General features: G+C 39.0%; 1 protein-coding gene across 2 annotated transcripts in view; it reads right to left on the bottom strand.

The window, feature by feature from the left end:
- Nucleotides 1-13,998, bottom strand: part of scara5 (scavenger receptor class A, member 5 (putative)) — an 84,426-nt gene that overhangs the window by 29,818 nt on the left and 40,610 nt on the right. For both annotated transcript variants that reach the window (XM_088624950.1, XM_088624951.1), the window contains exon 4: nt 7,281-7,955. In XM_088624950.1, the coding sequence (XP_088481076.1) occupies nt 7,281-7,955 (675 nt within the window). The remainder of the gene's footprint in view (nt 1-7,280; nt 7,956-13,998) is intronic.

Below are 13,998 nucleotides of genomic sequence, written 5' to 3'. Positions count from 1 at the left end.
ACAAGCATATAAGATGAGAATGAAAATTATTCTCTGGAACTAGAGAGTATATTACAAACTACCCATATGTCCAGTATTATGTACTGCATATTATATATGTGCTGGAGTTTGTGTTCTATCATTTGTTGCTTCATGGTGGTGTTCTCCAACAAACAATAGAGCTCAACTCAAAATCAGAAACATTGAGGCTACCAGTCATCTCAAAACATCTCAAAAAGTCAACTACAGCAATTTCCAGCTTCAATGTGATGGGCAGGGTCAAGTCTGCAGAGTATAGATTCAATTCATCACACCTTATTTCAGAGCATAAAGAGGGTGTTCACTAGAAATCCTCTGGCAAGCAAGCCATGATGTCTAGCAAGCAGCTCTCAAGGTACACAACAGTGGTGGCTCAGTGGAAAGCTGAAGCTAATTCTTCCCTTCTGGCTCATGGCAGCTTACAATCAAATCAATGTTAAAACTGCTAAATCGTGTTTTAATTGCAAGCTTCTGTCCCCTTCCTTTTTACCTACAATAGCTGTTACTCTGGAAATGGCATGGTGGAACAGTGGTTAGCATTGCTGCCTTACAGTGCTAGGGCCCTGGGTTAAATTCCTGGGGTGCTATCTGTATGAAGATGTTCTCCCTGTGCTCATGTAGGTTTTCTCTCGGTGCTCAGGTTTCCTCCCTCAGGCTGAAGATGCTGTGCTGGTAAGTTAATTAGCTTCTGGGAAATTATGCCTTTCATTGAGTGTGTGTGTGCTTGCCATGATAGAATAGGACCTCCTCTGTGACAGTGAATTGGATAAACTGGTTAGAAAATGGATAGATATTAAAGCAGTACTATTGATAAGTGAGGAATAGAAAAGGTCAATCATGGTACAATAAGACAGTTACCTCATCACAAGTAAGATAACAGCTTTGTTTCCATCAACCATGGACGATGTGCTGTGGATAGAGGAACTTAATGCCTGTATTTATAGTATACTGTACAATATACAAAAACAAATCGTTTAGTCCATTGCAGTATATGTTGATTGAGGGACTGAGTGAGATTGATAGATTGTGGAAGGGAATTTTGTGTTCTTTGTGTTCAAATTATTCCCTGCTATTTTGTTGTTTTATGTGACTTTCCTCTAATAAAGTCCTGGGTTTGTTACTGTGTCTGACTAACTGATCTTGCCTCTGCTTACCTGAAACCTGCTGGACTTGAGCCTGTCACAATATTATGTACGTAAGTGGAAATGAATACATTTGTATTTTACATTTATTTTCATGCATTTTACAGCATGGTTCAGTATGTTTTTTTAGACCAGATTACATAAACATTGCTTAATAAACAATAGGTGGTAGGTACAGATGCATGTTTGCTATTGATGTTATTTTTGTAACTGGTACTGTGAAGCTAGAGGCTGCTAAATAGATAGATACAGTACTTTATTAGTAACACTTTATTGATCCCGAAGGGAAATTGATGTGTTACAGATGTTTGGTCAGCATTCTCCTCTCAGCCACCACCTCCAGGGGGTCAAGGCTTAGCCCCAACACAGAGCCAAACTTCTTGATAAGTTTATTGAGCCTATTTGCACCTCTTGTCATGATGCTGCTGCCCCGGCACACAACAGCTTAGAAGATGGCCACTGCCACCACTGATTCATAAACAATGTGTAGCAGTGTTCACCACACACCAAAGGACCTGAGCCTCCTAACAAAATAGAGTCGTCTCTGACCTTTCTTGTGCAGGGTGTCAGTGTTAACAGACCATTCCAGCTTATCATCCAGGTGTACCCCTAAGAACATGTAGGACTGCACCCCCTCTATGTCCTCACCCTGATGGAAACAGGGTTCAGCGGAGACTTATTCCTTCGGAAGTCCATGACCATTTCTTTAGTCTTGCTGGTGTTTAGCTGGAGATGGTTAAGATGACACCACTCCACAAAGTTGGTAATCAAGCTCCTATATTTCTCCTCCCTCCCCTCACTAATACACCCCAAAATTGCAGAGTCATCTGAAAACTTATGCAGATGACATGCCTCATAGTTGTACCTGAAGTCAGAGGTGTAAAAAGTGAACAGGAATGGAGCAAGTCCCCTTTGGAGCCCCAGTACTGCTAACAACTTTTTCGGACACACAGTTCTGTAGCTGTACATACTGTGGCCTGCAGGTCAGATAGTCTATAATCCAGGACACCAGGGGAGTGTCCACCTGCGCCGCCCTTAGCTTATCTCTCAGTAATGGGGGATGGATGGTGTTAAAGGCACTGGAGAAGTCAAAGAACATAACTCTCACAATGCTCTCCGTCTTCTCCAGGTGAGGGTTAGCTCTGTGTAGCAGATAGATGACTGCGTTTTCCACTCCCAAGTGTGACGGGTAGGCGAACTAGGTTTAGTGCTCCCTTTTTTCCTTTTGTTTCTCGTGATGTATGTGTTTTGTCTCCCCCTTTAAAGCCAAGTCTTTGGCATCCCTGTCATTTGTAATCAATAACAGAGGTTTGCAGTATCACTGGGTTAAATTGTAGGATGGGACATTTTTCTGTGTAGAGCTTGCTTATTTAACCCCTGTTCGCAGGTTTTTTACCAGACATTCTAGTTTCTTCTCACCTATCAGAGACACCTGCCAGAAGGTTAACTGACTATACTAAATTGTTCATTCCATGAAATTGAGAACTCATTTATTGTATTTGTCCCGATATCATCCCCATTATCATCTTTCTTCTGTATTTGTTGTGGCTGTTATGGATGTATGTTTGAATAATACTGGAGTCCCTTGATGTTCATAGCTGTTTGAGTGAAAGGGGGGGAGTCTTCTAAACGCCACAAGGATGTTCATAACATTTCTCTCCTACAGTTTGTATGCGCATGTACACACAACCTGGATGTGTCAGCAAACACACCGGATGACATAATAAAAAAGAGTAACTTTATTTTTTCACCTAAATGAAAAATTTTGATTTCTTTTTGGTGGCATTTCCAAACAGAATTGGATCAGAGAATATTTAAATTATTTCACAAAGAAGGTGGAACAAAAGCAATACAAGGATGGATTTTTCTACACTTCACTGTACTATATCTGAATCCCCAGAACATGCAGTTTAATACATAATGCTTTCTAGTATAAAATACTAATGTTTACAAAAGTGTAAGTATTGCATTGAGAATTCTTATAATGCATGAATGTGAATAATGAATTACTGTAGATATATTTTTATGGTAATGCTTCATAAATTATTATTAAAGTCAATGTACAGTATATAATAGACACTTTCTGAAGTCTACCTCATAGTCAACGCTGATATTTCAGGATGGAAAACAGCACATGAAAGCAGGTGACCTGGATTCATTTACAAAGTAAACAAGCCTTTCTGGGTGTAATTACAGTTAATCAGGAAATCAAGAACTCTAATTGAAATATCTCCAACTTCTACCCTTATTAGCTTCACATTCTTTAAAGAATGTCTTCAGATGTGAAACACATTTATTATGTATTTTGCACGAGACAAAGACGAAAGGTTGGAATTTATCAAAGTTTTCAAAATCCTCAAAGGCATTGGCACGGTTATCCTAATGGACTTCAGAACCTGTGCAGAAACACTAACCAGTGTACCAGAGTGAAAACCACAATCAAGTGCATTTAAAACTGACACTAGGAAGTGCCTATAACACAAAGGGTTTTGAAAATACTCTGTCTCCTTTCAAAAACCATCTGGATACAATTGTTTATTATTGCAAAAAAGATTTATTACAAATGAATTAGCTGGAGTGGTTAGCATTGCTGCTTCGCGGCAGTGGGATCCAGGGTTCGATCGTGGACCTGGGGTGCTATCTGCATGGAGTTTGTATGTTCTCCCTTTAACTTTTCCCTAGTGCTCCTGTTTCCTCCCAGAGTCCAAAGACATACTGGTAGGTTAACTGGATTCTGAGAAAACTGTCCCTTGTGTGGGTTTGTGTCTGTGTTCTGCTATAATGATCGACTGGTATCCCATCCAGGGTGTTTCCAGCCTTGCTTGCCTGGATAGAATGCATCTATGAATTGGATGAAGCAGTTGGAAAATGGATGGCTGGATGAACTTGCTATAATTAGCAATCAAATTAACTAGATGGCCCAAATGGCATTCTTTCTTTTCTAACCTTTCCTATGTTCTGAAGTTTGAAGCTCGAACATGGAACCTAGTGGCTAGGAAGTCACTGATAAACACTTAAAAAGCACGGCTATGCTAAAAAAAAAAAAGTACTTACAAATTTAACTAAATGCCCAGGCATCTTGACTGGCTGTAAAGACAAAGCTGGTATGTGGCCTAGGTACGACGGACCCCTTGGTTTAGAAGTTACTATATAAAAAAATATTATCCCGTATAGTACAGTATCTTTAAATAGATCTGTTTTGCTTTATGATGGTGAAGCACTTTGTCAGTCTGCCATCTGCAGCATTAAAGACTATGAAATGGTAGAAAAATTATGAAAATGGAGCTCCCAAGGACCGAAGGAGAGGTATGACATTGAGTTTTGCTGTGTCATACCTCTTTGGTCCTAGGTTTGATTCCAGCCTGAAGTGTCTACTGTTTGACAGTTGGCCTGTTTTCCCAATGGAACAAAGAAAGGTTTATTTCATGCTGAAAAGAAAGGCAAAGAAAACTGAAAAAGAGGTATATTTTCTTGTTGTTTCAACATGGAATAAACCTTTACCTGTTCCTTTGCAACCTACGTATGCTGACGCATACTACTACTTGAACCGTTTTCCTAATGTTTGCAGGGGTTTTCTCTGGGCGCTTAATTTTCCTCCCATTTTTCAAAGATATGCAGGTTAGGTTAATTGGTGGATTGTTTATCAACATTGTTTCTCTAAATGTGTGTGAGTGCAAGCCCTGTGATAGATTGTGGTCCTCTGCCTTATACCTGTCACGATTGCTAACCCCTCCTCTTAAGGGCGCTCCAGCCCTTCCTCGTTCCCTCCCATTGTCTGCACCTGTTCCCTATTCCCGCTCCCCCTTAAAAGCCAGACGCGGACCTCACTCCTGGTTCCTCATTGATTCCCGCATCCTGAGAGCCCGGGGGTCCTGCTGCGTCTGGCTCCGTTATGGTTTTAACTTTCTGTTCCTGATCCCCTGCCCTGCCGGTCCCGACCCGGCTCAAAGGTTTAACCCCTGGATGGATCTCCTGGCTTTGGACTCTTCTCTCCCGTTTGGATTCCCCGTTTGGACTTTGGCTTTGTTTGTTCGCCCGGACTCACTTCCCCAGGACACCAGCTCACCTTGGACATGACCCCCTGTATCCTGACCCTTTCCTGCATGACTTTCTCCCTCGTGTATCTTCACTATTCTGGATCGCGTCGTCTGCATAGGACCCGGAAGGAACTGCTACGTGACAATACCCTGTGTTACCAGGATAGGATCTGGGTTGGCATGACTCTTACCAGGACAAGGTAAGAAGTTTTCGAATAAGGGAGTGATGGGGCTCCTAAGTACAGCAGCTTGAAACAGTTGCTGAGAGTAAAGGCTGAGGCTGGGCCATGTTATCAGCCAAGAGTGATATCACCTTATGTGTAAACCTCATGTCAAGGTTACATAATAGGAGATTATTCCAGGTTACAACTGCCAAAGTACTAAAATCAGAATTAGACAAATCCACCGCAAGTATGCACATGAGTGATTTTTTCATGACTCAATTCATTTTGCTTATAGGAAAGAATTACACCTATGCTGCTTTGAAATAGATTACAGCTAATCTAGCTAGAAGCAAAGCTCATAAATAATTTAAAACTTATTTGTATCCCACAAAATTTATTTTTTGCATCAACAGGACACAGGGAAAATATGCTATTTAGCATACATTTGCACTCTTTGAAATGCTGAATATTCTGTAACAGACACAAAGTAGAATAAACTATGTGACTGGAGTGATAAATGGTACTTCAGTCATAACAAAACCAATTATGACAATTATGAAAAAAACATTTGCTGGTATGCATTTGTACATACCTTATGATTACTGTGCCTCAATGTTCTTTAATTGTGGAGCATAATGCCTTAACTGATATTTAGCAACATATCTAGCTAGCAAATATAAATAAATTAAAACAAAACTAACAACTGTAGCATTTTAAGACCACCTTTTCTGTTCAGCAACTCACGTGTATGAAGAGTTAGGTTCAACAGATCATGACATCAGTTCAAGTAAAGAGGAGAAATTAACCACTTTTCAGGAAACCATAATACACAAAACCTAGCTACCAGAAGTAATGTAATGAAATACATCCAAAAGGTTCCTTCTTCAATCAGTGGTTTATTGAAGTTTTTTCTCAGATTGTATAATGCCAGATTTGTGGTCATGAGCAAACAGTTTCAGTAGACTTTTTTTTACCAGAAAGATTAACGTTGTAATGCAAATGTGATATAAGGTGGCATTTTCACATCTATTTATTTAAAAAGATATAATTTTATTCACCCAGTAAAGGATACTACAACCTCAAGATAACTCTTGTAGCCCAGAGGACATTACTATGGTTTGAATTCAGGCTATTTCCATTACTCAGTGTGCTGGACTCGGAGACATGTTGGGCTAATTGTGGAGAACTGACTCCAGTCATGTCATGGCACACTGAAACCTGTGCTTATCAGTGTTACCTAAATTGTGTCAAATCTGTTGCCCCCCTTTAATGACTTGCTTTTTTCATGTCAGAATTTTAGCATGGTAAAAGCATACGGCATTACCATCTTGTAGAACTGGTGATCCCTTCATATACGGTAGGTTGACAGTGGTAAGAAATTGCCTGTCTGCTCTAAACAGAAAGGAGGTAAGTCTAAGTATAAACAAAAACTAAGAAAAAAACATACAGTAGATACCCTCCCAGTACCAGTCATAATGTTTCAGAAAAACAAAGACACAAAAGACCCGGCCAGATATCAGGAACAGTTCAATATTTAAATATCATGCAAATTTCTGTAAACCTTTCATACTGTAAGTGTTCTTTCACTATTAATTAAAATAGCAAGGGAGTAAATTAATGTGAATTAACATGGGAATATAACTCTTGATGTAAAAAAAATCAACTCAGTTTTTTCTGGGTGGACATGTGCTTTTCCGAAATGACTGAAGTATCATAGTGCATGAAAACTAACTGTACTGAGGAAGACATCCATAATAACTGAAAAAGTTAAGAGATGAAGATACAGAGAAATCAATCTTAAGGACAGAACAATCTAATTTGCCAGGCAATTGTGAACAGCTGGATTTGTTTATCTGGATTAATTAAGAGTGGTACAAAATATGTAATGAACATAAATGAACATGCAAACAAGTACTTACCTTCAACCAAAGTAAGATTCTTCAGAGCCACAGAATGCTCCCAGTCCTTAAGCCTTAAGTCCTCTGTGATGTTATTCAAGATGGCAACCTCATTTCTGAGCTGTTGTTCCATGTTTATTTGTGCAACCCTGATTGTCCTAGTATCTTCTGTGACATTGAAGATCTGTATTTGTAGGTCCTGGATTTTTGTGTGATGGATACCCATATCATTTGTAAATGTTCCATTCACAATGTTTAGAATCTGTTGCATGTCTTCTAGTTTATCTTTGAGGTTATCCACTTGGTCGGAGGCCTCTTTCACCTGTGAGTCCTGCTTCTGCAAGGAGATCTTCACTCTGGCCATGTCAGTGCTGAGTACGGTCACGTTTCTCTGATTGGAGAAACTCAGGTCCCTGAGGACATCTCTAAGCTGAGACACAGAGCTGGTGGTCTCGTTGGACTGTTCCTGTAGGTTGTGAACATCTTGCTCCAGCCTTCGGACAGCCTGGCTCAGTTGCTTTAGTGTCTGTGAATGGTTCTGGAAGAGGTTCTCAAGCTTCCAAATGTTCTCCAGGAAATCGTTGTTGGTGGAGAGCTGGCTCATGGACAGCTGCAAGTTCTGGAACCTTTCACTCAAGAGTGTCACATTGTCCTTCAAAGCTTCCTGTTTTTCTGATGACACTTGCAATCTTGAGACTGAAAAAAATACGAACACTGTGATTATCTGCACCCGCCATATCTAATAATACACTGGACCAATTATACAATCTAACATTTTTTCTGTACAAAATATAATGTATTTAGCATGCCAGGATAGGCTCTGGCTCCACGACAACCCTGCATTGGATAAAGTGGTTAGAAAATAGATCAATGTACAGAATATATATATATATTTACAACATAATTTATGTAAAGCTGAGAAATCTTAAATTCTATTTAACATTCTTTTAACAAGAAGGAGACTATTCTTTTAACAAGACTCTTCTTATAAAGGTCTACATTTCTCTTCTCTGAGGTTCTATAAAAAATAAATTCATCCTTGTGCTGTGGATACTAGACAAAACTAGGCTTCTAATGTATTGTCTTTTACTAACCCTCACTTTGTTTAACAGTATACTAAACATTAGGTACAGTATAGATGTTTAAGTAGCAAATTCAATTTCAGCTCTGGATGTTTACATATTCAATTTAAGGCAATCTTCATGGGTTCCACGCATATTATCTGTTTTACTAAATGTAGACCCAAAATTGTATTAATTGCTAGCATATTTTCTGTGCATTGAAAACAATAGTCTTAGAATATTGGAAATGAATCCTGACATTCCATAGGTTTCTGAAGTTGAAGATAAGGCTCCATTCTTGTTTTATAGGACCATTAAGGGTTTCAGAGTGCCCCAACAATGTTATAGCATTGAAATGTCTAGGTCTTTTTTAAAGTCTTTAAAAGTTTTAAAGCCTAACAAACATGCTTTAGTATTTTATAGAACTGCGTTTTGCTTGATGGGAGGATTTAAAATGTTTTCTTGTCTTTAAAAACCTATTCCGTCTGCATATAACCTTTCAAATGTACTGTACTGTATGTTTTGGTGTTTTTGCGGGTGAAAGAAGAACACCTTTCATCAACCTGATAAAAGATAGATAGATACTTTATTGATCCCGTGAGGGAAACTGCAGGAGAAGTCATGAAAGATTACATTAAAAGATGTCATGAAACCAAATATAGCTAATTCCACAATTATATCACTCGGCTATATGCTTTCAAAGATTCATTTTTTTCAAAAATACTTTTAACGGTATACTAAAGGTTCAAATGATATTTTTACCACTAGTTCTAAAAAGTGAGCCTATTCTGTAGTTTTTACCCAGGTTACATTTGGACACACATGGAGTGTGAGAACTAAGAACACATACAGTATTGGCTAAATCATTTTATTTTGAAAGCAGCAAATTAGGCTTTTCTAAGAAACTTGTTATAATTTCCCCTTCATTATTTGTATAAATAATCACAACATTTAAACTTTTACAAACAAAATGTATTAAATTATAAGTGCAATGAAATAGCTTTTCAGAGACTTCCATATCCATCAAACCTACAGGAATATTTCCACTGCAAGGCGAAAAGAGCACATTAACCTAATCACAATTATCTTTTCATATGGCCATTGGAGCTTTAATTCTAACGTACTGTAGGTTAAATACAAGGCAGAATACAAGCCAAAACCACAAAGCAAAAACAGATGCACATTTCCCAGAAGAATAAACCAAGCAGAAAAAGATCTTGACTCCTTGAAAACAGTAAATGATCCCTAACGTAGACACAATAAAAGGTTCACATTTAATGCTTTCAATACTATCCATGGAAACAAAAAATGGAGCTCATCTCTTCTTAAATGGACTGAATGTTACGCTTAATAATTGGGATAATCTATTATCAGACCTTGTTGTTTTACTCTTTTGTTATTCTTTATTGTAATTAATTATTTCTAGTGAATTTATTTGACATTCAGACTCATTTAGTTGGTTTCCTTCTTTGTCACCTCATTCTGATATCATGAGAGGAAAACAACAGCCAGAAACTCAAAAGGGCATGTTTACATGTAAAAAGCTGAGGACTACCTACCAGGGCAAGATGATTCCTAATAAAAAGGGAAAAATTAAAATAACAGAAACGCACCGAAGGAGTGAAAAGTAGAACCAAGGGCTCATTTATACTTTAAATCTACAGATTTAATTTCAGTTCACAATTTAAGAACACGCTCTAATCCTTTTGCCAGTTTTAATTTAAAAGATTAGGTTTGAGAGAAAGTCTCCTTGTGCCAAACATCCATTTCCAATTTTTTTCACATTTGTAAAGACGTTTGCTGACCAAGTGTTGGGATTTACAACATTTACAGAGGATGTTGCAATGCAAACTGATCTGTTGCACCAGGTGCAGCTCAGCTGCACATTCTGACAAATTACAAGTTCCTTAAATTCCAAGATGTTAAAGGAAAAGTTTTTTGAAGACGTTCCATTTCACATTATTTCATTTCAGATTCTACCAAGTGAAAACTCAACAATACCCCAATGTCATTTTTCTGCATAGGTACCGTACATGAAAATATATGAATGGCTATTAATAAGAGAAGGGTTTTTGACACATTATTCACTAGCATTATATGCTACTTGCATTTTAGGTGCAATTAGCATGTAGATCATACACTCACATAATATAGGAAAGGTTTCAAATAAGAGGAGGCCAATCAATGCTTGTTTGGCAGTTAGTTGATCTTCAAGAGTATGGTTTGTTCCACACCTGTTCAATTCAAGATGGCACTGTCTCATGTGTAGCTCTCTCATTTATGGTGTTATTTCATGTTATGTCTCGTACAATGTTAAACAAATATGCGTGTGGACATCACCTATGATTGCCAAACACTCCTGGACCTGAAACTCAGAGCTTCGGATCTGACTTCAGTGGCAATGAAACAGGCACATGAATGCAAGAGGAAGTGGAGTAAGAGAAGCGGCATGTTTGTACATCTCGAGCAGCTTGCCTTTTACTCCCTGCTCTCCAACATTTTGCTTGCAAATGTGCTGTCGCTCAACAGTGAGACTGACATACTTCACTGTCCGATCAACACTCAGTGGGACTTAAGACAGTGCTGGATCCTCTGTTTCACTGAAACTTGTCTGAAACCAAACATTCCAGATACCACTGTTCAACCTGCTGGATTCACACTTTACAGATTGGACACACAGATTATAGCAGTAATGAGAAAGGAGGAGGAGTGTGTTTTATGATTGATAATCTTTAGTGCGTTGGTGTAGAAATTCTCTACAGATCTTGCTCATCTAATCTAGAGTATCTCACTATTGTCACTAAATGTCACCCTTTTTACCTATCAAGGGAATTTTTGATTGTTATTATAACTGCTGTGTACACTCACCTGCTTGCTAATGCTGAAAGAGCACTCAGTGAGGTGTATAGTGTCATTATAAAATTTGGAAACATGCATCCAGAAGCTGTCTCTATCACAGTAGGGGACTTTAATTACTATAATTGTAAAAAAGCACTACCAAAGTACTTTCAGCACATCTCTATTCCCACTAGATTCAACAACACACTGGATCACTGCTACACCACCATTAGGGAGGACATACTGTTCCTCCTCACATCTGCATGTCCGACGCCTCTGTGCTCCTTCTTCCCGTTTAGAAGCTAAAGAGGGCATCACCTGCAATACAAACTGTGCTGCGCTGCTTAGATGCTGCTGAGCAAGAACTCCTGGACTGTTTTGAATTGACTGGTTGGAGTATATTTAAAGATTCTTCCACTGATCTAACTGAGTGCACAGAGGTGGTCACATCTTACATCAATTACTGTCTGGAGAGATGTGTTCCTACCAGGAAGATCCAGATACGCCCTAATCAGAAACCGTGGATAAACAAAGACATTCGCAGTCAAATTAAAGGATGGACTGCTGCTTTTCAATAAGCAGACAAAGAACTGTACAAAAATCAAGGCATGATCTGGAGAACGCTATCAAAACACAAATACAAAGACAAACTTGAAAAACAGCTTGGGGGCACCAGCTCAAGGTGCTTGCATCAAGGCTTGCAGGCTGTCAGAAACTATTAAGGCAACACTAGCGGAATTTACACTGCTGATGAATTACTACAAGATAAGCTGAACATCTTCACCCGCTTTAAGGCTCTGAACACTGAGCACTGCTATCAAGGCTCCCAGTGAACCAGAGGGTTTTGTGTTACACCTCTCTGAAAAGGAAGTGCCTTTACTGGATTTCCGGACAGGCAGACCACAGGTAGTAAAAAGGTAGTGGCAACAAAATCTCCTCTAGAGTGATCCTAAATACTGGAGCTCCCCAAGGCTGCTGACTCAGTCCTAGTTTATACTTCTTGATCATTATGACTGTACAGCCATATACAGTATAACAGCAACCACATTGTTAAGTTCACTGATGGAACCACAGTTATCGGGCTATAAGAGCGTAGAGTCCAATATAGGAGTGAGGTGGAGTACAAGGTGGTGCCATGACAAGAAGACAAAAAAACTAAGGAAACCCATAAGGAGTCGTGCCCCAATCAGTACTGAGGGCACAGTGGTGGAAACTTTCAGCTGCTTCAGATTCTTGGTGTCACAACACAAAAGCCAGTCTGAAAAAGGAACAGTAGCACCTTTCTGCAATGCCTAAAGAAATGTGATATAGGGAAGCAATTACTCATGAACTCAACTGATATCAATGAATGGTATGGCAATACTACCATAGAAGTTAAAGATGGCATACAAAGGACTGTGTAAACCGCTCCAAGTATTATAGGATCTGACTTAACATCATTCGACTAGGTCTACTCCATCCTCTGTCGCAATAATGTCAGATCCATTATTCTAGATTCCAACCAATACAGGCACTAATTGTTCACCCCCTCTGGCAAGTGGCACTGCAGCATGAACCCCTAGGCTTAACAATAGCTTCTACCCAATGTCAGTGTGCATCATTAACAGCTACTGTAACAGTGAAATGCTTCTGAATTCAATGCACTTCTACACTATGTACTTGGCTACCACGTATCTATTTTTCCATGTGTTTATTTTTCTGTACTACCTGTTGAATGTTGTTGGGTTATGCTGTGCATGATGGTTGGCTGTGGCTGTCATTATCTACTATTTTATGTACTGTACACATTGTGTCGTGTTGTCTATTGTGCTGTGCATATCCCGAGAGAATGGTATGAATAAGAATCCCAATGTACATGTGCAAATAAGCTCCTCTCTCTCACTCTCATACCCATTGCATAAAGAACTGCTTTCTGTTCTCAGTGTGAGTTCACACCTCACCACAGATGGATTAAGCATGTTTCACATGTGCAGTACAGAATTGCTGCAGTAATCCACTCTGTGCTTAAATATAAGGTAGAGAAGCCCAGCAGCAGATCTACAAAAAACATTCTCATGCATGTGTCTTTCAGGCTTGTGATGGAGGTGGAGCAGTGGCACTGTGCCTAAGGATCTGCACCTGTGGCTGGAAGGTTGCTGGTTCAAATCCCATGGCTAGCAGAGGAATCCTACCCCTGCACAAGGCCCTGAACCTCAACTGCTCCACAGTGCTGTACAATGGCTGACCCTGTGCTCTGACCCCAAGCTTCTGTCTGTGTCTCATGGAGAACAAGCTGGGGTATGTGAAAAGACAAATTCCTAATGCTAGAAATTGTATATGGCTAATAAAGTGATCTTATCTTAAGATGTTATTCTGTAGTACACCATGTTGGAAACTATAAAAAACAAATATATCAAGCTAATCTTTTGAAATCCTGGAGAAAGAGGGAGACAATAATGGTAATGATTGATGTCCAATAGACATTCAGGAAGGGGGATAAAGTACCTTTGTTTAAAAGTAACAAAAAACAGAATTGTTTGGCAAGAAATTGAGATATTTTCAGGAGACTGATGACTCCCATTATACATGAAATCATCCCTGAGCAAGGGAATAAAGTCAATTTGAAACTGCAAAACAAGCTAGAAAAATATTGTTACAGTTTTTGGAAGTGGCTTTTGAATTGTCTCAGAATCTAGAGACATCTCAACAGTCATAGATCTGGGCAGTGTAAACATTTACAGTTCTTGAGAGCTTCCAAGCAAGAAAGGAAATATGGAGTTTTTTTAATTGTCGGGATTCTGAAACACATTGATCAAAGGAAATGTCTGGTTTACCGTGGTGAACAAAGTTCTAGGTAAATT

The sequence above is a fragment of the Lepisosteus platostomus genome, chromosome 3 (genome assembly GCF_059453375.1).
Source record: "Lepisosteus platostomus isolate fLepPlt1 chromosome 3, fLepPlt1.hap1, whole genome shotgun sequence".
NCBI classification, from domain to species: domain Eukaryota; kingdom Metazoa; phylum Chordata; class Actinopteri; order Semionotiformes; family Lepisosteidae; genus Lepisosteus; species Lepisosteus platostomus.
Note: the sequence above shows the minus strand (reverse complement) of the source record. Positions and strands in the feature narration are given on the sequence as shown.